This window comes from Orbicella faveolata, unplaced genomic scaffold, assembly GCF_042242905.1.
Source record: "Orbicella faveolata isolate gen_17 unplaced genomic scaffold, um_ofav_v1 contig_25, whole genome shotgun sequence".
Taxonomy (NCBI): domain Eukaryota; kingdom Metazoa; phylum Cnidaria; class Anthozoa; order Scleractinia; family Merulinidae; genus Orbicella; species Orbicella faveolata.
The window spans coordinates 20645483-20672562 of record NW_028301553.1 but is presented as its reverse complement, the minus strand read 5'-3'; the positions used below and the strand labels follow the sequence as shown (position 1 = coordinate 20672562).

The following is a 27080-nucleotide window of genomic DNA, read 5'->3' as shown; positions in this document are numbered from 1 at the left end:
CTTTCACTGTTGCCTTGATGGAGAGAGATACCATGAAGAGAATGGCCAGTGAGATTTAAATGTTTAATTAAAGACAGGTTTTGAGGTAAGTCCCCAAACAAACTTTCCCTTAATACCGGAATATTTAATGCAATGTAGTTTCGCTCCATTTCTTGATCATGTTTACTCTAAGTGGTGTCGTGCGATATATCTACCGACTATCGGTCGATAAATCACTCGAGATATCGACCGATAGTCCATACTGATAGTCGGTGGACATCCGCCCGCGCTGTGTCTGGTGACATATTGGTCGAGCGTAGGTGAGATCCGGTCAATTGTGTGTGGAATATCAGCTAAGTGTTGGTAGGATATCACACTTATTGTTCAATACTAGTAAACAAAAACCTAAGTACAGAAAAGCAAGAAGTGAATCAATTGACAACCTGTCTTGCATTAGAAAATTAAGACTGGAAAAGTATATACAGTTGAACACTACGGCCACGTTAGGGACGGAGGAATGTGGCCGTTGTAGAGGGATGGGCGTTATGGGGAGGTAGGGGTGTAACATGACACCTGTTTTTTTCGTGGGTGCAACATTTACTTTCTTTAAAAATGCTTATTTTAGGTCTTTAAGCATATGAACTGTACGTAACACAACCAAAATATATCCGTCAATAAAACAGAAACTAAACCAAACGGGGGACGGATCAAGTTTAGTGACCTTTTACAATAACAAAAATGGGGTTTTGTTTACGCCGGTCGTCAGTCGATGGTTAACTGGCCATCCTCTACTGACCTGAGTATTTCAATGCTTATCATTAGACACTTTCATTCGATTCGCTGTTGCTTTGAGTGGTAGCCCTTCTTCTGAAAAAAATGGGGGGGGGGGGGGAATGTGGGTTGTCTATAGCTTCATAAAGTGGAATAGGAGGCCAAACACCAGAAAATGCATGAATAAATGAATTAAAAAGCGGTCGTTGATCCCACGGGGAGCAGAGCCGAGTTGAAATACGAGGGTTCAAAATAGACTTTTCAAATCCCGTATCCCGCCACTATAAATACTTTCATCTCAGTCCCGCCTGGTTAAACCCCTCTCTCCTCCGCAGAGGTTCCCAATGGGGCTTTCGTTGTAAAAATCCGCTGGGCAAGGTGGGTGCAGGCGCAAAAGAACGGGATCCACTGAACGGGGAACCTCTGCCAGAAGCTTGTCGTTTTCTGGTACATCCTTGTCGTTTTCTGGTACATTGATCAATTTCTCAGCCCTCGCGGACTTTGCGAGCTTGAAACTTGGCAAAAATCAGCGCTAGGTATGCTACTACAATTAGCAATCGTTATTTTCCAGACAACGTTACATATTTTCGCAAAAAACAGCAAAAATATTGTTCTCCGAAGCCCCCCCCTGGAACCTGGCTGAAACTATGGGGAGTAGTGACAAGTACGTTGTTTTTTGGAGGTCAAATGTCAAAATGGCGGAAGCAAGAGAGGAAGCGCTTTACATTTCCTTCCAAGAGATGTCTCTTGAAGGTAAATATTCCTCTTCTATGTCTTCTTTTTGTCTTTTATCCCTACTAGCTGCATTTCGTTTATTAAATTTCGGCCTTTAGTTCACTAACTTTACAAAGCCATAGCTTCGTTACAAACAAATCTGTCTCACGGAAGTAACAATTAAGCATATAAAAAGTTACAAACAAACGATTTAAACTTTGAAAACTGTTCCGTCTACTAGTTTTTCAAAAAATCGGTATCGCAATCCGTTTCAATCTTATTTAATTTTTTTCTACATCCGGCCGTATCTCCTTTTGTATATATATGCTGTGTTATTGAAATGCTCTATTTTAAGTGCTTTATGTGCTTTTGGTGGCCATTTTGCCATGTGTAAATCCTTTTAACGAAAACCTCACAACCTCCTTTGGTTTTTTAGATGACCCACAGAAAAGACAGTTAACACCATCGAAGGTTGAGCCCACCAGTAAACGGTCTCCACAGAATTTAAGTGGACGATTTTACAAGGACAGGAAAGAAACGTTTTCTTCTGTTCTCCAAGAAAGGTTTGTGGAAAGTCCAGGGAAACAAGCCACACAAGAATCCATTCTCAGTGTTTTACAGTTAAACAAAGAAGAGAAAGGGCTGGCCACACGTGCTGTAACAAAAACATTCCCCTCTTCCAAATTAAATAAAAGAAAAGGGGTTTATACTAACATCAGAAAAGCAGTTTCTTTTAACTGTGAAGATGATAAATCAGGAACAGTTACTGTGGATAGTGAAATAGCTAATGTACAAGCCCTTATTGCTGAGTCAAGAAAAAGAGGAAATGATCTTCTGGAGGATATTATTGCCAAGGTAACTGCTGGAGAGACTAATGCCTTGCAAGCACTTTTGTTGGCTTACAAAACGGAAACTGAATTGTTAACTGCTAAATCAGAATTACTTGACAAGATCTATGAGCGTGAAATTCAATTTTTAATGAGAACTGATCAGTCATCCACACTTTCTCAGTCAGAGAAAACAAAACTTACAGAGGAGGTAGACTTGTTATCAAAAACATTAAGTTTTGGATTGAGAAGTGGTGAGGAAGTCTTTATCAATGAGGAGATTTTTACAGATCTTGTAAACAATGTTGCAGAGAAGTTTCCCTTTCTCTTTGACATTGTTAAGACTCTCTTTCCAAGTGACGACAGGAGAAAGGAGAAAGGAGCAGTTCACTCTCTAAGCCTATTAATGAGCCTGAGAAACAATCAGTGCCAAAATGATGTAACATTAGTTTTTACAATTCTTCTGGTTGCTTATGGAGCTGGTACACGAATGGTCAATATGCTGAATAAAGTTGGATTAACTCTTCACTGGGACACTCTTATGTCATTCCTGGACAGGTACAACAGGAAAAAGTTTGACAAACTGCACTCTAATATACCAGCAGAGAAACCCTTGTTTTTGCTATTGGACAATGTGAACATTCACAGGGGATATAAAAGACACCATAGGTTGTTTAAGGTGCCAAAGGTGAACATGTGGAACTTCACTGTTAGAGGATTACTAAACCCAGACATCACTGGCATTGAAGATTTGTTGAGTACACCTGACACTTCACTGCAGAGCCAGGACAATGTGGTAGGGTGGAATGCTAACAATATACAATTGGAAAACTGTAATGAACATTTTTTAATTTGGCAGAAGTTCAGTAAAAGTTACATTCTCCAGTTGCTTTATGATGGATTGAACAAGATTCCACCACATGAAAAACCCATTTGTGAAATGAATGAAAAACAATGTAACCAGTGGCTGTCAAATGTTGTCAAATGTATCCAACAGAATGTGAAACTGAGCATTCCCAGCATTGAAAACATTTTTGACACAAGTATGTCCACAGTGAAGACTGATGTTCACATATTACCTCTGTCATTAGAAAATAATGCAACCCTTACAGGAACAAGTGTGATTCTAGATCAGTTTGCTGAGGAATTTGGCCTTTGCAATAAAGTGGACAAACTGGAAACATTACCATTTGACAAAAGGAACAGGAATTTCAGCCTTAAAAAAGCCAGGGAACATGTTGAGTTTTTAATCATGTTGTATGAACACAGAGATGAAATGGCTGACTTATTAAAAACCTTGGAGGCAACAGAAAAAGAGTTTGACAGTTCTCAACAGTTAACCACAAATGATGATGGTGATGATGAGCTTGCAGGTGATTCTGATGATGAAAATAGAACAACTATTCAGCAAGCTAAGAGTCGCTTTGCAAAGTGTGATCAAGTTTTCACTGAGCTGTATAATAACATTGCAGATAAGGTGTGGGAATCTAAACAAAGTGATTCAGTGGAACGTGTTATTCAAGACTTGAGCAACATTAACCTGCAGGATGTTAGAGACCATCTTGGCCGTACCTTGTTACATATGGCTGTGGAACAAGGAAACTATGACCTTGCTTGTTGTCTTATGCAAGCTGGCTGCAACCCAAATGCAAAAGAAATGTGTGGTGCAACACCTCTTGTAATAGCAGTGATAAAGAAAAACAAACAGGTCTGTGAACTTCTGGTTAATCACAGAGCTTGTGTGAGAGGGCCTTTGTTCACAAATATTCCATGCCCACTTAAAATTGCAGAACAAATGCAACTAGCTGAAATGTATGAAGTACTGAACCCACAAACGTCAGATAATGAGGATGATGACATATCAGGTTATGATGACTCCTTTAAGAGAACAGATATTTTGATCAGGGATGGATCTGATGAACCAGTATCACAGGTGGATCGTAACTCGGAAGGATTTGTTACAGGCTTAGTAGGAGATCAAGGCACCTGCAAAACTATCAGGGGAGTGATGGGGAGAGCTTCAGCTTACGAGTGGGCTGGGATAATACCAGGTGATCTGCATACAAAAGGATACCTTTGTGAAGCCTGTTTTAAAGAACAAGGACCTGGTGGATTCCACTACATTGCCAACAAGGTAATGAAGAGATCAAAGCTCATTTCTGATGTTTTCAAGAAGAAAAAGTTTGAGACAGGAAATCAAGATCGAATAAAAGAAGCAGTACAAGACTGTGCTAGGTCATGTGGAATAGCTGCTGTAATTGAATTTGCTAAAAGTGACTGTTATCCAGGTCCGAGAGATAGGTCAGCTAGCCTCAGAAAGTCAGGGAACCACAATGATGTGCTATATGATGCATTCATTAAATGGATAGAGCAATCAAGTGAAAGGAATGTTGCTTTCAGGTACTATTCAAGAATGTTCCTGTACTATGGGCCTCTCCTTGAACTGTTTGACATCTCCACATCACATGTTTTAGGCCAAGCAAGAGAGGTTTGCTATATTCTGCAGTTGCCCACTTATGCTCATTTGAATTTCAAGAACTATTTCACAGAAACATTTGCTCATGTTGTCAATTTTCTTGGAAAATGGCCTTTGGCATTCCGCAAATTGCTTCAAAAGAATTGTGCAGTTAACCTTTCTGGAAAGAAAGGGGGAGCCATGGAATTGGATGCATTTGTGGAAGTTGAAATAGTTCAGCCACTCAAGATCTATGTGTCAGGTAAGAGCAGTTCAGTTGTAATGATATGACAGGTGGTCCTGACCAACCAGCACAATAGTGCCCTAATCATATGGGAAAATTGTCTGAGTGATGAAATTAATTCAAATTTGACACTCAGTTGAATACACTTGATACTAAATGACTGGTCCTGAGGGAAAACAGTCAATTTTGTTCAAGGAAAACAAAGTTAACTAATTGATTTCCTAAGGGAGTAAGTGATTTGTTATAATTCATAATTAATACATAAGGATGGCCCTCAACATTTGCAGGCAAAGGTGTACTGTTACCCTCTGACGTCATGGATTTTGTAATGTTGCCCAGACTACAATGTATAGCAGGAAACAGTTTTATTGATACATGTCATGCGAACTTAAGAGCATGTGTTCTTGGGGGAAAATTTCAGCTTTGTAACAATTTTTGTCATGTCAACTTTTGTAAATTTCATATAGCTCACAGGTCTAAAGATAAGTTGTGAATGAATTAAATAATCATATATATTTGCCAGTTAACAACTGGTTCATGCTTTAGTGAGCACAATGGAGGTATTTGATTGCAAGCCTCTGCTAGCTATGTTATAAATAACTATCGTTATCATCACCAATCAAATACCTTACAAAAATGAATTCATTTGATCAAACTTTATTTTTGTGTAAAGATGGCCAAGCAAGGCACTCTCTCTTTTAATGTTGTGGACACCTATTGAACATGAAATATCAAAAAAAAAATTCTATCACTTAAAATGTCTAGTCTTTAAGTAGTTGTCAGAACATTGTCATAGTATAGAAATTATTATAAATATGAAAAAAAAAACCTCACTTATGTAATATGTCTGTAATTTTCCGTTCTAGGACATACCTCAGTGAAGATGTGTGAAAGGATAATGTCTAGTATTGATCTGTTTAAAGCTGTCAGGAAAGCATATTCCTCCAAACAAGGTTTTGATGAGCACACCACCCAAAGACATTCTGTTCCAAACTCTTTCCTAGACCAGCTTAAAGGCACGTGGTTTTGCTTAAAAAATGGATTCTTCAATGGAGTTCAATCGGATGACCCCCCTGATGTGTATACTCTTGAAGGCAGTGGCAAACCAAGTGGTAAAGTTCAAAAATGTCATTTGGATGTCAATGAGAAGGGCACCAAAAAGGTTGCAGAGAAATTCAAGGATAAGCTGTATGAATCCTTTCCTGACCTACACTTTGACCTTTTGACAAATTAAGTTTGAAATTTGCAGTGTGAAGTTTTACAATTATGAAAGTATTTATCCACTGCTTAAAAGGCTAACAAAGTGTAACATGAAGTACTTAATTGCCAAGTGTCTTTTACAGACAGAAAATGTGCAGTTCAAGAAAATATTCATATACCCACCTCACAGAAGGTCATTACAAATTTGAGGGGATAAAAAACCTTCTGCAGGAGGGGTATGGATGTTTTCTGGAACAACACAATAAATAGAGCCAATTGCAAGTCAGGAAGTCACACAATTTATAATAATTATTTCTTAAGTTTCCCTCAAATTTTTTGAAGGTTAATTCTATCATTTTACATGTAGAAGCTATTCCTAGGTGCTCTAATGATAGTCAGATTGTTGGGAAGGTGCAAATAAAGAAGAATTGTGTACCAGTAGTCAATAACCTTGGACCAAAGAAAACTTAGTTATTTAAAGCTGACAACAGCAAACCCAGTTAATCACTCAGGATGTACTTTTTTGGTCTTTCGAGTATTTACATGAAATTATTGTCAACTGTTTGCATGACCCCAGGGGGATCATTAAAACAGTCATGGATACAAGTTCAGGATTTTTTGTGCTGCATTAACCCTTTAAGGCCCTAGTGTGATCAACTTCAAATTTCTCCTTGCAATATCAATATTAAGTCAATCACCAAAGAGAATTTACCTTCAAACTGAAACAAAAATTTCTCATAACTGCAGAAACAGCAAATTAAAAGTGCAGAGATCAAGGAGAATTTGTATGTTGATTATGGGGTTTAAAGGGTTAAGCTCTTACTGAGGCTAATTATGTTTTAGTTCAGGTCAACATGTCTGATCCTGATAGTATGCCATTTACATCACCAACAGTTAAGAGAATGTTAGAAGATGCTCCATCAATTTTCTCTTTGAGGAAACCTTTAAGAATAAGGCAGTATATGAATTTTACCAACAGCTTTCTTCCATTTCTTCCTGGTAAAAATTCCTTAGCCTTGCAATAACTGGTAAGTTTATCCAAACCATTAGTTAAGATCTCAGCTCATTCAGATCCCATTAAACTTGAGAAAGCAAAGTAACAGTCACTTTTCCATGGCCAAGTGGCTGCATTTCTATCAGACAGTGGATGACAATTTTGGCAAGTTCTGTCTTGTCACTTTGTATTTCCTCTGCTACAGGTCCTCTTGTGCACACATCACATGCCTCCTCACAAGGGATTGAATCATCTTCCCCAGAATATGATAGTAGACCCACATGCCTACACACATTACAGTTGTAAAAGAAATAGCTGGATTGATTGAGTTTATTGTACCTTTCATTTCTGTTACCTTCATCTTGAATTTTACTGATGTTATGCAGATGAAAAGACCGGTTTTCAAATTTGAACAAAGCAATGCATGTTGCAGGATTTCTGTCTCTCCCAGCCCTTCCAATTTCCTGGTAATAGTCTTCAAGGCATTCTGGGAATGTTAGGTGAACGACAAATCGTACATCTTCTTTATTGATTCCCATTCCAAAGCACTTTGTTGCACACATAACTTTGGCATTGCCATTGCTCCACAGTTCTTCATGTTTCTTTCTGTCAGTCTCACTTAGGGTGCCATGGACATATGTGACACTTATGTTGTGTTTCTTTAGCTCTTGAGCCATGTCCATTGCATCCTGACGCCTTGCACAGTAAACAATTCCACAACTATTCTGAAATTTCTCCTGTAGTATTGTGGCCACTTGTTTCTTTGCATTGTCTTTCTTCTCTTGCACTTCAATAAACAGGTTCTCTCTCATAAAAGATGTCTTGATTACAGTACACCGCTGGAGTTTTAAGCTGTCAATAACTACCTGCAAAGTATGGGGTGCTGCTGTTCCAGTAAAAGCTGCCATTGCAGTTCCAAACTTTTTTAGTTCTCCTAGTCTTGTGAAATCTGGTCTGAAGCCAACTCCCCAGGAATCGATGCAATGAGCTTCATCAATGGCAATGAAGGCCAGCCGGCTATTGCCTTTCCAGTTAGATAAGACATTTTGAAGTCTTACATTAAAAATACATTCTGGACTAGTAAAAAGCATAACATATTGGGACCTAAACCGAGTAAGACTGTGAACTACAAAATCCATCTCTGTGTCTGTGAGTGAAGAGTTAAAGTAAAAGGCAGACACACCTTTTTCCCTCAGAGCAGCAACCTGCTCTTCCATTAAAAATTTTAGAGGTTCAATAATGACAGTTAGACTTTGCTTAATTATGGAAGCAATAGTAAAAATTAAGCTTTTGCCTCCCCCAGTGGGCATCAATATTACACAGTCTTTGCCCTCAACTATGGCTTGGATGGCCTGTTGTTGTCCCTCACGGAAGGAATCATATCCGAAAACTGTCTTCATGACATGGAGAGGTTCATCTTCTTTAGACACGGCATCTGGAACCCCTTGCATAATTCCAGCATGAACTGGCTGGGTTTCAGGTGCAGGAGTAGGTAGTGGACTTGCCTGAAACTACAATTTAAATAGCAGACAAAAGATTATGTTTGCCACATGAAGCAGTTCTTTTGAAGATGGTGAAGGTATTTTTAGGGGGGGGGGGGCATGGCAGTGGCTGATTTCAACAAGAAAATTGGCCAAAAAGAATAGAATATATCTGGGCAAACAGAGGTTAATTTTAATTAATTTGCTGGTCAATGTTCTCCTGTTATCAGTGAATTGTAACACATAGGTAATGAGAATTAAAGAAATGATCTCCAATGATGAATATTTACTTATGTCTTGATGTGTATACAAGTTCTCCCAACTAGTACTCATGAAAATGTTTGAGACCAGTAAGGATAATTTGTGAAATGGTGTTTTTTAATTTCTTTAAAAGTACTTAATTTTAAATACTAGTGTTAGGATAGAATTTTACAGCACTCACCCAGAGGAGTCAGAAAATAATCTTGTCTTTATGGGTAAAAATTGTATGTTTTAGGTGCAGTTCTGAAAGTCTCAAAATTCTACTCTGTGTATGTTAATTTAGTTAAAAGTTAAAATGAAAGAATAAAAATTTAAAACATCCAACAACAAACAGAATGTATTGTTTTATTCTATGGTATGTCTTTCATATTTTCATCCACAATTAAATTTGGAGTGGGACAAAGACAATTACCCCATTTATCTTTCTAGCTACCTTTTTATGAAACGTGGCTTCTGCATAGATTTTTTCCTTATTTCGCCACAAGGCAAATGTTGACTCCAACCACTTGTTCTTCACGGCAACTGTTACAGGTTTATTTCCAGCCTCCAGCCAGTTCAATACTCCTTTATGCCAAAGGTAAAGGCCAAACAGCTTTGCTGCCTCTTTCTCGTGTGTTGCCACTAAGGCAAAACATTCATCATTGAATTCAATGGTGAATGATTCATAATGAGCTGAATTCTGGATTGTTATAGAAGACAGGTGATCAGCGAGTTTAATAAATAATTATGCAACGTTAAAGATGAAAATTAACTGCAACTGTATGTATTTAGTTGAAGTTATTTTGACTGTTAAGTATTTTTGGTGTTTGTGCAATAAAATAATAAATGGAATAATTTATAAGTTTTCAAGGGGATTTCCAGCAAATAAAGACTATTTACAAGACTGACACATCAACGAATCAACCATTCCTGAGCTTTATTTAAAACAAGAAAACAGGAAATTTAATACATATCTTACATGTGGTATTTTTGTGCTGCTTTTAAAAGAATATTCTGGTACGGATTGTTGTTTATTAACGAAAAGTCTTTCAACTGAAGCTTAAATTTATCGAATTTGATTATACTGCTGAACAGAAAGCTCCTTTTTACAGCAATATTTTTCTTACAGGAAATATATCAGCGATTTGATCGAGTACATTTCAAAATACACATGAAAAGCATTTATTTGGTCGAGGAAAAATATAACTAATAAGCTTAAGTTTAGCAGCACTGCAAGGAAATTTCGTACTCGATAATCAATGAATTTAACAACACTTCAAAGAAACCTTACTTGTTCTCTTCTCTTTTGAGACAGAATCAATAAGTTGTTCAGAGTTTCATCTGCCAAACGTTTCCTTAAGATATTCTTTCCTTCTTTAATTTCTTGATCGCCACATGGCGGGTCTCGCGAATGTCGAATTCTGAAGTGATGCTTTAAGCCATCGCTACATAGCAAAATACTTTCAGACAAACAGTCTTTATGAGGACAACAAAGTTTTCCAGCTTTCCACGCATCCAAATACGTTTTTTGTACTTGAACATCGCGTAACCGCAGAACAGGACATTCCAATCTGGCCGCCATTTTGCTGACCGACAAACATGTGCGGCATACCCCGGTGAGGAATACTGATGAAAAGTTACCTCCCCCAGATGGCGGCCATATTGGGCGTGACATCTGGCAGAGGCTCTCGCGGCCGCTCTCGCCATTTTATTACGCCTGCACTCACTACGTACAGCGGACTCTCCCCACCTAAAACCTGTCAGAGCCTCTGCGGAGGAGAGAGGTTAAACCCACGTTGCTCTATTTCACCGCCTTATTTCAACTGATGACGATAGGATCCTTTTAGACTGTACGAAAACCTGCAAGTAGGGAAGTTTTCGCGATTATTTAGGTGACAAGTTCCTGCCACTTCACATTCCTGTCATTTCTGCCTGCAGGAAATCTGTTTTCCGACCTGTAAGTGTTCTTATTCTTCCGAGCTTGGTCGGAAGGATCATGCTGAGTGTTGTTTCAACAGCGGTCTACCCCTCCTTCAGAGTCAGTGTCACTGTCACTCACACTAAAGCTGTCTTCCTTTTCAATAGGAGGCATCCTCATTTGAATTAGCCGGCTCATTACTTTCGCTTGGAACTCTCTACACCTTACAGTGAATCCAAATTGACTGCAGGGTTTCAAGACCATTTCAGTTTTATATAAGTTCTGAGGCAAAGTGCCCGCCCAGTCCATTATATTATCCTACTTTACATTTCGTCGTCGGACGGATTTACCATGCATCTTAGTGACGCCCTTATTTCAGATTGCTCGTTTCTGGTTATCTCCTGATGCGAGGTAGGGAAACTGTATGTGAAGTGTATTTGTAGCTGCCCACTTAGAAATCCTTTTCACAGCTTCTTCAACTGATGTGCCAAACATCACTGTATATTCACACAATGTGAAAGTGAAATCTCTACAAATGTGTTATAGCATGCTGATTTTCAACATGAAAGGTTAAGATCGAATGTGTCGCAATATTGCCTTCTATGTTCTTTATTTAACAACGCAACGGGTACTACACGACAACACGAGCGGACAATATGGCGGATACTCAAGGTTCTACTTCAACCTCCCGAGGCCCGATGGGAGCACGTGGCATGACGTAATAGGAAAGAGTGCTTATACATTCGATCTCATTTTGTAACCAGGAAATAGTGACAAGTCCTACACATGCTGGATCTGGATAAACATGCTCAAAATTTACACGAACAAGGTGCTTGAAACATTTTCTGACGTTTCTCAATCACAGGAAATGAGTGATGTCTCGATTGGTCCTGGTTACAAAATGTTTATCGAGCCCATTCCCATTTTTGACATTTCTTTCCCATTCCCAGTGACCAAATCCCAGTCCCAGTGACCTAAATCCTATTTTCCAAGGGCAAAAACAGGCCAATCCCTGTTCCCATTTTACTCCTTCAGGACTCTCTTACAACAATGATAATGTACTCCCATTACGGAGCAAAGGGAAGACTTGTTTAGCCGGATTAAAATCAAAGTGCTTTGTGAGCAAACGTGTGAATTAAAGAGGTGAATAAGTATGGGTTATTGACCAAGTGTGAGGTCAAGATGACTGGATATTGGCCAAGTTCTTTTTTTGCGTGTTTATGGACCGAGACGGAGTCGAGGTCCAGAAACTCGCAAAAAAAGAACGAGGCCAATATCAAGCCATCTTGACCGAACAAGCTTGGTCAATAAAGGATTTATTATATGGCTTTCGCGGAAATTTTTCTTGCGGGACACGGCGGGTAGTCCCGAGCGGGCAAGATAGCTCCATCTTGCCCGCTCCGGTAGCCAATCACAGCGCAGGATTTGATTCATCTTGCCCGCTCACGGAGATAGCCATATAATAAAATTAGTTATAGGATTATTTGTATAATGTTTGTTTAGGCTTGTTAGATCATTTGGGAAGTTACTTTTTATTTGCTTTTTGAGATCATCAGAAATATCCCAACTATAATGTCAACAGCTTTGATCTGAGCTTTATTATGTTTAGGCGCGGTATATAGGGCATTGTTGTGAGCATCTATTGATGCATTTGTGCTAAATACATGTGTTACGTACACTGGATAACTATCTTCCTCTGGTCAGACGCTCTTTGGGTGCCGAGCCCAAAAAGCGTCTGCCTAGGAGGCTACGTCTGGCCTAACTTAGTTATGGTTCTATCTGTATAATGTGTTCTTCGGAAATTTTTGTTTGCAATTTTCTTTTTTTTTTTTTTTTGAGTAATAGTAAATGTTTCGCATGAAACGAACTACGAACTATTTTGATTAGACTTGGTAGGCGGTTATGAAAATGAATTTTACTTTTTGAGGAACTTGCGATTCTCTAACTCTATAATATAAGTGAATTTTGGTGCTTTAAAAGATTGTAATAGTTCGTATAGTTAGTTAACACTTCAAAATAATTTGGGTGATGTTGGCAATGAGGGGGGAGCTACAGGGCTAGTATGAAAGCATCATAGGGGGAGGGGAGGGGTGGTTGATCGTCACCAAAGCAATTACATTAGAATATTTAATTTGGAAAAGCTTAGAGTGCCTATCATATCTTTTTCAGAAGCGTAAATGTTAAATTATATTTATTTGAGCTACCGTACCTAAGAATTTGAAGCAGTGGGTCAAGACAAGAAATATGAAAAAAGTGCGCTGCGTTTTGCCGCGAAAACTTGGAAACGGCTGTCAACCAACAATGGCGTCGTCTTCCTCGGCTGCTTCTTTAGAAACCGAAAGTCAAAGACTTGTTAATCTGGTAATATATATTTCATGTTGACATCGCTCCGCAAAATTCGTTCTGGACAACAAGTCATTTTCCGTACAACGGGAAGTTAATACTGCTTTTTGTGTAAACACTACTCATGCACAGTACTCGGCCGATAATAATGACTGTTAGGTCGTATTCTCAATCATGTTTCCTAGAAAACTGTACATATAGGTTTGAAACAGTGACCTTTAATGTTATGAAGGTTTTAGTGGTGTTTCAACAGTACTCGGCAATAATTGGGAAAGTAATTGATTCACAATAATCTTTCTCTTACTTGCCGATGAGTACTGTTGAAAAGCTATTAAATATAGGGTAATTTGGCATTCTGAAGTGTTCATAATTTTTTAAATAACATGTAGACTGATTTTAAGTTAATTGAATGAGGCAGATAACTCGAAATACACGAAAAGTTCTGCTGACGCTTGCGAGAAATGTGACATTGCAAGGACACTTCCGGTTTGGTTGCGATACTTTCTTCAAGTTTTCTAACAAGTATTACCTATTGGTATTTTTAAAATAAATGGCATCCCTTTGCTGGGAATTCACTATACTTTTTTTTTTATCTGCGATCGGTTTTCTGGCACGGTAAAAAACTGTACTTACTTACAAAGAATAATGCCTGTCTCGTTTAACACTTTGATCGACCCTCTTTGGAAGCTAAGACAGCATCAATGCGCCTTGACAATATGCTCTCCCAAAATATACAAAATCATAAAACGGGAAAAATTAAAGAACCTAAAACATTTATTTGTACTGCCAAAGGCAGTGCCATCACAAATTAAAACAAAACAGGAAGGCCTTTTTCGGATTTTCCCGCTGAACGTATCATAGTCTCTTCTAGTCACGCAAATACAATCCTCGACAAAAGTCCCCGGCACACCTGGATCAGATAGCACGAAAATGCGTTGACGAGGTATTTTGGGGACGATACCTAATGACATCATTAGAATAGGGAGCCCCCTTCCCCCCCCCCCCCGACAATGTTGTAAACCTGCAATGACGACTTCATCACGATAAATAACATTGAATTGGGGGGCAAAGGGGCGAACTGATAAATTGCCCTGACAGATATTGCAAAAGTGGCAAGGTGTGCCAATACTTTTGACGGAGACTGTAGGTCTTTTCGCGCTGTGCAATCATTTTTGGTTTACATGTAATACAGTGGGCTACCCTCAGGGAAATAGTTGGTGACCGTTTAATGGGGCTAGCCGCTTAAATAGAGGTTGGTGTACCTTGAATATTTAATTCTTCACTATCGGGTTATAAATTTCTTGGTGAACATGGAGTCAATTCAAGACAATCATAATGGACGTGTGTTTAAATTATCACTCGTCATGCACCTTCAATTACAGACTCTTATCTGCCATCGCCCTTTCCAAAACAAAGTTTTCAAATTTTAGGTGGCCGCTTAATAGGGGTAAAGACAATAATGAAACCCTTATCGGAACGACCAAATGGTGGCCGCGAAGCCCGAGGGGGGTACTCCCTTATATGGGCTATATAGATAAATAGGGTATCGATTTTAGCTGATTTTGGCCATTTTGGTCATAAATAGGGTATGGTTTTTACACTCTAGCCTTGATATGGGTATGTTTTTAAAAAGAAGCCACTTTTTCGTCTTTATCGAAAAGAAAGTCAACAAAAGCCCTTCACAAATTATGTTTACGGTAATTTAACATTGGTCTGAACTAGGGAACTTATTATAACGCAGGTCAGAAACAGGGTTTTGATTTAAGGGTTAGGTCATAAATAGGGTTTCGAATTTTTGGTCAGGTCATAAATAGGGTAGGGAATATCGCAGATTTTGGGCCGTACGCCCCCATCCGATTTTTCTGGGGGTACCCCCCCCGGACCGCGGTCAATAGGTGTTTTATTTACAATATTTTACTGACAATAATTTTGGACTGTATTGACAACAGTCCTTTATTTTCTGTTCCAAACATCCCAATGCCTCGCCACTAAGCAAACAAAATATGCCAAATAAAATAGCATGGCCAGGGCTATTTACTCACGTAATTACTAATTAAATTTAGTCTGTTTTTCTCACGAATTAGACACGTTGTGATTTCCTATTTTTATTTCAGCTAGTTCTTGCTCCATTGATCTATACAGTGGAACCCCGCTCTACGGACACCCGCTTAATACGGACACCCCGATATTACGGACAGTTTCGTTGTCCCCGACGAAAAGCTCATATATTTTTTCTAAAATTAACCCGCTTATTACGGACACCCGTTAATACGGACAACGGACACTTGTTGTGTCCCGAGCGACAAACTCTTATACATCGTCAACCCCGCTTTACGGACACTGTTTGTATCTGTGGATTGTCTATTGTCATTGTCATGATTATGTGCTAATTAGAGATTTTGTACCCTGGTCAAATTATGACAGATTTCGGCGGGTTAATACAATTTTATTACTAAATGAAACAGTGTCAAAATAGCATGACGCCTTTGACCAGTTCTTTCTTCCGGTGCATTACCCAGTCTGCAGTCCTTATATAAAGTTTTCTGCCTGATACACTTACACAAAAGTTTCACTTTCTTGGTCTTTTGCTACAGTCCTTGCTTGTAGCCTTCTTCCTCTTTGACATCTTATGCTTGCCACTATCAGCATCGGCCTCCGTTCGTATTGCTGGGTTGTTGCCAACGTCTATTAATTGTTCAAGTAAATCCACGTGCTTCCTAAGACCATCAAAAATATAAACACACGGTGTTTCCATACCAAGGCCCGATTAACTGCGTTTCCACATACTTCAACTGATCCTCGATTAGTAGGCTTTGAAATAAAATGGGTGACTATACCAGTGAATTCATTGTTGTGTGATGCGAGTTCCGGGTCTGGTTCAGATATACCTTCAGCAGTCGATGCCTTAGAAGCAACTTCCATTCTGCCAACGTGCAAAGAGCTGAATGCTAATTGGGAAGAGGAATTTTTCTCTAGTCTATCGACATCCACCTCCTAGAATTCACAAGACGATGACAGTGACGATGATATTATTGAGGCCAATGCCCAGCCAAAGGAACCGAAAGTCAAGTCAATGAAGGAAGCCATGGCAATGCTGGAGGACGTGACGGAATATCTAACAAATGAAAACCTTACGGCAGCAGCGAATAACCTTTCCAAGGTGTTGTCTAACATTCAGTCCATCTGGCTGAATCGAAAACTAAATGCGTCAGTATAGCGAAAAGTCACAGACTTCTTTGAATGAGTGAATGAGTCTGTTGAGGAGTTTAAGAAGAGTAGACAAAATTTAAACTTATCTTAAAAAGTTAAACTTGTTCCAGTTCCAGTTGCAGAAGAAGCTAAACACTATTTTAATGCTGCTAAAGTACTCTGCTATATTCCTTGTGTAAAGTAACGTCATGGACTTTTTCAACTGATTTCAAGAACAGTCTGTACAACATAAATTTATTTTAGTCCGAGAGTGATACAGTTCATGATTCGTAATTTACAGCACAATTAAAACGTTTTGTTGCCGTACAAGTGTCGGCCTTAGTGCTTGTATCGATAAAACACGTGTCCGTGACTTTTTTCCGAGGACCCCGGTTAATACGGACACCCCGTTAATACGGACATTTTGGCATGTCCCCTTGATGTCCGTATTAACGGGGTTCCACTGTATATGAACAGACAGATGAACAATGATTAAATTGTTTCACTTATCCTGAGAGTGCTCTATACAAAATAGATCAAAACGTGCAGCATATGCCGTGACAGCATTGCGTGACGAACAAATAACGGCTGTAAGATTGTGCTGGGCCGACACGCCTATCAGCAATGGTCAGCAATCGATCAAACGTAATATTTTGGCGCAGTGCAAAGCAAGCAGCTATCTACAAATGACTCAGCCGTTTTTGACTTAGATGCAGTGATGTTCATATGCGCAGAAAGATGGTCACAGATTCATGGTATTCGACCAATAATAGGTTGACAGTAGGCGATGTACATCGGACGTTAACCTTGTGTAAACAAAAGCAAACTTTTGCTTTATGTCCGACGAATGGTGAGAGATCGACTAGAAACACGTCAAATCGGTTTTGGACCTGCCTTTTAAAACAAATAAGGTTAGAACATTATCGAAATTATCAGCTCTGTTTCTATTTCAACTTAACATAGGTCAAGTCATGTGGCGCATGCTAAAATATACGTCTAACCCGTAAATTGAAATTTGACGGATGGTCAAATATTTGCATTTTTGACGTACTTTGAAAAGCTCTCGCGTCGCTCACAATCATTTACCCAAAGAAATTTTTACAGGAGTTTGTAGCCCATCCTTCTGCGATTTAACCACCAGAAGCTTAATCCATTTGAAGGTTTCGCACATAGTGAAAATTAATTATATTCACGAAGTACTTTTAAGTGAATGAAATACATGTCTTCGAAATTTAATTATTTTGCACCCAAAAAGACAACGCAACATTCCCTAAAATGAACCCAGTACACATTTAAACATTGCACAAAAATATTTGAGTGTTTTAAAGACGGAAGAATTATGTGGTTTTGCATGCGAGGCTCTCAAATGACGATTTTAACGGAATTTGGTAATTTGCATATTTCTTTGAAATAAAAGGATATTTTGCCAAAAAAAACTATCCAGAAGTTTTTGTCATGCCTTAGCCTATCTATCATAAGAATGTGAGCGAAATCGAATTTTCGACCCTTGCCGCGAAATTAAGAATTTGTCTGATTTTTACAGGCAGGCACTCTTAAGAGGCGCCCTCTGTAAATTTCAACTATGGCCATTTGGACCAGAAAAAATCAAATTTCTCAAACTTTCTCAGATGAATGGTCTAGATAAGTGATTCACAAAAATATAGCTTTCAGTTCAATTCGATTCGTATTTTAGCGCTGGGGCCACCATCTTGGTTTTGCCCCTCTGAGAGGGCTTTCAGCGGCCATTTTAGGGCACATTTTTAACAATTTGCCATACAAAGAAAACGATGTAAATCCGGGTAAAAACCCTTTACTCGAGACAAGCAAATGTTTCTTGTTACATTGAGAGGCTGTTTTGGCAATTTGATCATCACCTGATTTTTTTACAGAATTTTAAATTTCTTCCCTTTCGGACTACTCATGAAGCGCCATAAAAGAGGCGAAGTTTAAAGGAAAATATCGCCAAAAGTACATCACTTGAGATCCCAAAACTACCCTCCACTTAAAGAGCAATGTCTCACCTGTAAAAACATGCAATAAAATTTTGGGGCAGTTAAAACTGTAAAATGTTAGAAGAAGAAGTTTAAGCTGTGCTTTTGTCAACAAAGACCGCCGTCCTAATTAGCATAATAACGTGAAAATAACGATGCACAGAGAAAATAATGATATATTCCACTTACCTCGCGACATGTCGACAACTGTATGTTCCATGATGCCTCATGTTATATTTCCAGTATGTTTCAGCCACATTTTCGGTGATTAGTGTACGAAATCACTCTCAGACATCGCCACGGTTAAGCAGATTTGAACTCTCCGAAGCCCGCTTCATAGCATCTATCAATATTATTTATCTTTCGTCTCATAAGCCGCCGTTGACAAGAAGTTTAACAATCTGCTGAGATCCTAACTGACCCAGAAGTCTGTTAGCAGCCTTTAAAATCCTCCTCTTAATCGAGGATTCTCATCAAGAACTCGTTTAAGCTCAGTTTTGTTTTGATCTGTTATGCACCCGCCATTTCTCCACAGATTGCGTTACATTTGACAAATGCACATTCCAACGGGTAGGGGTAGGGTGGGTAGGAAGTGCAAATGCAACCGACATTAAAGCCACTTTACGCATTTCTGTGGCTAAACTAGTAACTGACTTTCCCAGAATGATTTGAACATGAGCTTCTGTTTGCAGGCATTTTCTAGTTTATTTTTGCAGGGTAGATGGGGGTGGGGTGGGAGGGGGGGGGTCGTGTATTAAAAAAATAAAGAAAAAAAGAAAACGATAGACAGTTGCAGGTCAAGAGATTATGATCTGTGTATCTTGATCAGCTTTATCAGTTCATCAGTGAGGCCCTATTAGGGGTTTTCAGGATACTGGATATTTGGGTAAAAAATTAATAGCATGCAAGAAATTTAGGGGAAAATTAATGGGGTAGAGCATGTTTAGACCAGATAAAGCGGGACAGTTGTGTCTTTCGCTGCCGGAAGTGCCATCAAATTTTGCAAAAGACAACAGACTGACAAATAGTGCGCAGGAAGTAATGGTAAGCGACGTTTTATTGAAACTCCTTACATTTTCTTAGCCGTTTCACTTTTGCATCAGAAAAGAAAATGCTCAGAAAATTACTGAAGGGCAGTTAAGGACGGTGCCTTCTTTTTTGTGGGCACATGGTCTGTGCATTACGTAAGGCATGGTTTAAACGCCAGGCGCGCGCTTGGGTTGGAACTAGTGACGTAATTAACTACCCTACCAAGCGTGCATTCTCGTCCCCAGAGCCCACGATCCTTCTGGCCTGCTGCAGGGATCGAGAGCTCTGGGCTCGTCCAACACCGGAAGTCAGCAATTCACGGACTTCCCGTCAAATCTGGCAAATCTGATTGGCTGAGAATACGAAACGAATACTCTGCATATGCTCAGAAAATCGGGCGGGTCAGGCCAGAGCTCTCGATTCCTGCCGCAGGCCAGAAGGATCGTGGGTTCTGGGGACGAGAATGACCAGGCCTGCGACTTTAAAAAAAATCCTATTGTGGCCGAAACAAATTTCGCACTAAAATTACTAGCCTGTACTAAAACCGGGATTACCAGAAAAGCAGCATATCGCTAAGCACTAACTGTGAACGGCTTCTAGCTGAAAAACTAGCTTTTATCGTATCCGTAGAAAAAATCATACTAAAATTCAACTGTAGATGGTATAATGCGCGCGCAAACCAACTGCGAGAGACGTCAGTGTTTAACATACTTGGGAAGTAACAGGAAAAAATGTAACGGACACCGACAAAGTTTTCGAAAGGATGAAACAACTCATTTAACTTTTGAAAAAGGGGTGATTACAGCTACATTTTATGGTATGAATTGGAAGTGGCAAGCCTATTCAACAATGCAGTAGTTTTTGGCTGTGAGGGAAAGTTATGTAGACTGTATTTTGGCTAAGCCAGAGGAGTGCTGTCCAGGGACGTTCAAAGCGCTGTTCCGACGATTCTGTTATTAAATACATATTAAAAGTGGTTTTTATGTTACCACTTACCACGTAGTTTAAAGAGGTTTTTTAATATGTTTAGTTTTCTGCATGTAAAGGCGAACCTTAGGAGAATCTGTGAAGAAATATCTTTACCTTTTTTTCAGAAAAATGCTACCATCAGCAGTAGCTAATTATCTCGGAAAAATTAATGACTACCCCAGTTTTCTTTGTGGATTCTAATAACCCTGGCTATGATCTACTTTTTCCACGTTTTCTTAATCTGGCGGACGCTTAGCTTTTTAAAGATATTATAGATGCGTTTGAGGCACACAAGTTGAATGAGTCAGGAGCAATTGAATGAGTTAACTGACAATTGTCAAAAATATCTGCAGCTTGATTCTCAGCAGCGGTTGTGTCTTCTTGGAGGACCTTCTCCTGTCTGTTTGTGAGCTTTGAGGCCATTCTCGAGAGGAAGGATTAAACGTCGCAAGGAGTCAGGAACGCATCCCAGGTGAACCGCCTAATTCTGGCCTGATCTTTTGAGCGCCTCATTTTTTGTGCTACAGTAATTGCTTCGACTTTTATGGCCGTCTCCTGACGCGAGAAAAACTTTTCTTCAAGGTAGTTTTTTTCTGTTTTTCATTGAAACTAGTGGCCTTTTTCGTCACTTTCAGGGCCCAGCCTTTAGGTTTAATTTCTTCAGCAGGGGCTGGAAGAGTAGAATTTGCTAGGACGGGGTGAACACCACGATTGTCGCTATATCATATTTTGGCCTTGTCAAATAGGGTTTCTCTTTCAGGAACAAGTCAACATGAACCATGCTGTAAATCGCTCTTCAGTACTTTTCTGAGCATTTCCTTATCTGAGGCAAAAGCGGAACCGCTTAGAAAAAGGACATCCAATAAAACGCCGCTTATCACTACTTCTTGCGCACTACTTGTCAGTCTGTTGCCTTTCGCAGCATTTGATGGCATTTCGGGCAGCGAAAGACACAAGTATAATGCTAAGCAACAACAACACAAAAAAAACAAGTAAGAGGCTTTTTATTGGAGTTCTATCCGTATTCTATTTGTAATAAATGAAAATTCTCGCCAAAAACTAATGGCTGTCAATGAGGTTAGGATAGTTCTTTACAAATGTAGTGTGGAATGTTGTGCCTTGATTTCCTTAATTTGCAGACACAAAGGTTGTCATGTAAGAAATTCGTGTTAAACGGTACAGAATTTGGGACACATTAAATTCTCTGTTTATTCTCCAGCCCCGTCTTTATCTATCTATTCAGTGTAACAAGTGTGGGCTTCGAAATTACTAACAAGGAGCTGCGTTGCCTAACCTCAAAACCCCTAAAATCCGATACAAAAATTTCATATTCCACCGTGATATAAGTACTTAGAGTCCAGAATAAATGCTTATAACAGTTGACATACTTTTATTTTATCCTAAATAGCAGGCCATTGTTGAGGCCCCATAGTTAGGGGGGGTGTCGGTGTATCTCTTATCCTATTAATTTTTGTCCTAAATATCTTGTATCCTGTTAAATCAATCAATGTCCTGTCTATCGTTGTCTTTTTTTCCTTTTTTTTTTTTTAATACACGACCCCCCCCCCCCCCACACACACACACACACCCTGCAAAAATAACCTAGAAAATGCCTGCAAGCAGAAGCTCGTGTTCAAATCATGTCGTAAATACTCTTTTTCTTTGGCCATCGTAGCTTGATAAGAAATAACACGCAAACTGCGGTGATAAACATGACAAAAAAAAACTAATGTTAAAAAACAAAGTTCATTTACTTGACGTTTCGTATGTTTCAACAATGTTTCAACAATGTTCAAATCATTCTGGCAAAGCCAGTTACTAGTTTAGCCACAGAAATGCGTAAAATGGCTTTAATGTCGGTTGCATTTGCACTTCCTACCCACCCTACCCGTACCCGTTGGAATGTGCATTTGTCAAATGTAACGCAATCTGCGGAGAAATGGCGGGTGCACAACAGATCAAAACAAAACTGAGCTTAAACGAGTTCTTGATGAGAATCCTCGATTAAGAGGAGGATTTTAAAGGCTGCTAACAGACTTCTGGGTCAGTTAGGATCTCAGCAAATTGTTAAACCTCTTGTCAACGGCGGCTTATGAGACGAAAGACAAATAATATTGATAAATGTTATGAAGCGGGCTTCGGAGAGTTCAAATCTGCTTAACTGTGGCGATGTCTGAGAGTGATTTCGTGCACTAATCACCGAAAATGTGGCTGAAACATACTGGAAATATAACATGAGGCATCGTGAAACATCCAGTTGTCGACATGTCGCGAGGTAAGTGGAATATATCATTATTTTCTCTGTGCATCGTTATTTTCACGTTATTATGCTAATTAGGACGGCGGTCTTTGTTGACAAAAGCACAGCTTAAACTTCTTCTTCTAACATTTTACAGTTTTAACTGCCCCAAAATTTTATTGCATGTTTTTACAGGTGAGACATTGCTCTTTAAGTGGAGGGTAGTTTTGGGATCTCAAGTGATGTACTTTTGGCGATATTTTCCTTTAAACTTCGCCTCTTTTATGGCGCTTCATGAGTAGTCCGAAAGGGAAGAAATTTAAAATTCTGTAAAAAAATCAGGTGATGATCAAATTGCCAAAACAGCCTCTCAATGTAACAAGAAACATTTGCTTGTCTCGAGTAAAGGGTTTTTACCCGGATTTACATCGTTTTCTTTGTATGGCAAATTGTTAAAAATGTGCCCTAAAATGGCCGCTGAAAGCCCTCTCAGAGGGACAAAACCAGGATGGTGGCTCCAGCGCTAAAATACGAATCGAATTGAACTGAAAGTTATATTTTTGTGAATCACTTATCTAGACCATTCATCTGAGAAAGTTTGAGAAATTTGATTTTTTCTGGTCCAACTGGCCATAGTTGAAATTTACAGAGGGCCCCTCTTAAATAATTCAACCCTTAGAAGATAGTGCAGGCTGCTGATTGGTTGATGAGTAATAGCAATTTCTATAAAAATGATGGGATTGGTTTTAAAGCCGAAAAATACATTAAAACAAAGAAATTCATATCATGAATTCATATTGGATTCATATTGTGTGTGTGTCATATTGAGCGGTCAGCGGTCAGCAAAGATGGCGGACGTGTTTTGCTTACTGCGTGTGATACGTCTTCCGTTCACTGCTTAATGCAGATTTTTACAGCGTTTTTCTTTATTTTTTGGTGTCTCCGTGTGTCCGTTTATGTAACAAGTGAAATGCCATCAAACGACAAGCCTTCTCTTAAGGACCTTGAGTCGCTGCTCGATAGCAAACTTAAGCCGATTCACTCCAGGCTAGACGACCTATTCAAAAAAGTTGATGACAACTATAAGGCTCTACAAACAAGACTTGATTCACTTGAGGCAAGGAATGCGAGTTTAGAAGCCGAAAATGCTAAACTGGCCAGCAAACTGCAATTCTGCGAAGCTTCATTGAACAATTTAGAACAGTATTCTCGCCGGGAGTGCGTAGAAATTACCGGCATACCCGAAGCAGAAGACGAAAACACGAAGGAAATTGCAATAAAAGTAGGCTCATTAATAGGAGTAGATATCACGGAAAGCGATTTATCCGTAAGTCATCGACTACCAAAACAGTCCTACAAAGATGTAGTTAGGGAAGGCTTGCAAGCTTCATGGAATTCTTCGCGCTTCAGAGCGCCCAATATAATTGTGAAATTTGTACGAAGAGAACTGAGAGATCGCTTCTATAAAGCAAGAAAATTCCCACGAGATAAGACATTAGAAGACCTGGATCTTGGATTACATTCCGAGAACAAGATTTATATCTCAGGAAACCTTACTCAAATCAACAAGGATCTTTTTAAGGACAGTTTGAAAGTTAGAAAGGATCTGAAGTACAAGTACATCTGGACATTCTATGGTCGTATCTATCTTCGTAGAGATTCACAAAGCCCTGCTGTTGCCATAAAAAAGAAATCGGATTTGGATGTCTTGAAGCAAGATGGTAGAGTTCATCCCTCCTCACCACAACCAACTGGCTAAGTTAAAACTTACTGTTCGTTACTTATTTATATATTATGTCATACACTTATAGATAACTTACCGCGGTTTGACTTGTTATCTAAACTTGAGAAGATATCCAGTCTTAATAATCATGATGTGGAAAATAATATAATGCAGCAGCCAGACTTTAAATATTACACTCTAGAAGACTTTCTTAATAATGAGGATATTTCTCAGAGCAAATCTATGCCTCTCTTTTCTACAATTCATTTCAACATAAGAAGTCTTTCTGCTAACCATGATGGTTTGACAATGCTGCTATCAGATCTACAGCATTCATTCGATCTTATTGGCCTTTCTGAAACAAAGATAAAAAGTAACTATGATCTAACTAGCAACATTGCTATTGAAGAATATGATTTTGTCTCCAAGCCAACTGTGACTAATGCTGGTGGTGTAGGGTTCTTCATCAAAGAGGGGATTCAATTTCATATTCGAGATGATCTTTGTTTAACGACAAAAGAGTTTGAATCTCTATGGATTGAGATTAAAAAATGTTCTGTGCGCTGTCATATATAGACACCCAAGTGGTAAAAATGAGGACTTTAACAAATATCTCTTCTCAACTCTTGAGAAACTTTCAAAAAGTAATAAGTTATGTTTATTCATGGGTGACTTTAACATAAATCTTCTGAACTTTGAAGACTGTCAGATAACTGAGGAATTCATTAATACTGTGATTTCTTATGGCTTCTTACCACACATTCTGCAGCCTACAAGAATCACTGATCACAGAGCAACATTAATTGATAATATTTTCTTTAATTCTAATGAATTTGTTGCTACTAGTGGAAATTTGATTTGTGACCTTACAGATCATTTACCAAATTTCTTAATTATCAACAAACTGTCTTGGACAGCAAGCAATGTGACCAGGTTTGCTCGTGATTATTCTTGCTTTGATCAGGATAATTTTTTTAACAGATGTCCAGTCAATTCAGTGGGATAATGTTTTTAGGGATAATGACATCAATCAGTTGTTTGATTCCTTTTACTCTGTAGTCAATGCTACAATAGATAAGCACGTTCCTTGAAAAAAATTAAGTAAACGAGAAGCAAAATTTAAGTCCAAACCTTGGATTACTCAGGGTATTCGTAAATCTATTAAGACTAAAAATAAGCTATTTAAGCATTATTTGAAAAGTAAGTCTCAAAGTAATCACTCTCGCTATAAAATTTACAAGAACAAACTAAAGCATATTTTAATTGTTAGTAAAAAACTATATTATAAAGGATATTTTACTTATCATGTTAATAATGCAAAAGCCACATGGAAGGGTATTAAGCAGCTTATTAGCTCCAAGCGTAGTAAATTGTCCTTCCCAAATAGATTAACAGTCGATGGTAACACTTTAACTGATGCCAAAGGTATAGCTGATGTCTTCAACAAATATTTTGCCTCAGTTGGGCCAATGTTGGCCAATGGTATTCAACCTGGCAATAGAACCTTTGTGGAATATTTAACAAATTCACAATGCAACAGTTTTTATTTATCACCAGTATCACCAACTGAAGTTGAGAATATTATTTCCAGCTTAAATGCAAGTAAAGCACTGGGGCCACATAGCATTCCAGTGACAATTCTTAAATTATTCAAGAGCAGCTTGTGTCATCCATTATCTTATTTATTTAATTGTTCTTTTTCTCTGGGTTTAGTGCCTATGGGGCGCTGTTTGTAAATTTATTATTTAGACCGAATTTATGCCATTTTCCCCTTATTTATAAATAATTGGAAACGCCACAAAATTTGTTTATAAATAAGACACAAGAACTTGTCCGTTGATATGTAAATAATTATTTTAGGTACGTTCTGATTTATAAATAATCTTTTACCATAGAGTTATTATATATAAATAATAAACTAAACAACTTCAATTATTTATAAATCAGGTCATCTCTAAAATAGTTATTTACATATCATAAAGTTTGTAAATGCCATTATTTATAAATAAATTACTTCGCCGGGAGTGTAAATTCATTATTTAGAAATAATAAATTTCACCTCACCGAGTGTAAATTTATTATTTATAAATAATGAACTTCACTGAGTGTGTAAATTTATTATTTATAAATAATGAACTTCACTGAGTGTGTAAATTCATTATTTAGAAATAATAAATTTCACCTCGCCGAGTGTAAATTTATTATTTATAAATAATGAACTTCACTGAGTGTGTAAATTCATTATTTAGAAATAATGAATTTCTCCTCGCCAAGTGTTAATTTATTATTTATAAATAATGAACTTCATTGAGTGTGTAAATTCATTATTTAGAAATAATGAAGTTTCATTTCGCCGACTGTAAATTTATTATTTAGAAATAATGAATTTAACCGTGTGTGTAAATTCATTATTTAGAAATTCATTATTTAGAAATAATGAAGTTTCATCTCGCCGAGTGTAAATTTGTTACTTAGAAATAATGAACTTCACTGAGTATGTAAATTCATTATTTAGAAATAATGAAAGTATGAATGGCTGACCCAGCGTCTCTTGCCCGATCGATTTCGGAGGCTGTTTCTCGCGCTATAAGTGAGACAGTTAATGCTACCCTTGCTCAAGTAGGTAACGGCGGCGGTATGTAGCCTGAAATTCAGCACTGGCGGATCTGGGGGAGGGGCCCGGGGAACCCGTTCTCCCCCCCCCCCCAACCCCCCGCCTCAACTCTCTATTATGGAGTTCTTATTCACTCAGCAATTCGGCAGCTCACACTGCA

General features: G+C 38.5%; 2 protein-coding genes across 2 annotated transcripts; one reads left to right on the top strand and one right to left on the bottom strand.

Annotated features, from left to right (window-relative positions):
- The first annotated feature begins 3490 nt into the window (after window positions 1–3490).
- On the top strand, window positions 3491–6626 carry LOC149109350 (uncharacterized). The gene is made up of 2 exons (XM_089294453.1): window positions 3491–5008; window positions 5857–6626. Exons 1-2 carry the CDS (start codon window positions 3544–3546, stop codon window positions 6222–6224), a joined length of 1833 nt encoding a protein of 610 aa, XP_089150579.1. The 5' UTR covers window positions 3491–3543; the 3' UTR covers window positions 6225–6626.
- A 641-nt stretch (window positions 6627–7267) lies between these two features.
- LOC110063791 (uncharacterized) lies at window positions 7268–10683 on the bottom strand. The gene is made up of 3 exons (XM_020770786.2): window positions 10197–10683; window positions 9360–9605; window positions 7268–8695 (listed from the first exon to the last, which is right to left on the bottom strand). Exons 1-3 carry the CDS (start codon window positions 10578–10580, stop codon window positions 7268–7270), a joined length of 2058 nt encoding a protein of 685 aa, XP_020626445.2. The 5' UTR covers window positions 10581–10683.
- Window positions 10684–27080: the final 16397 nt, after the last annotated feature.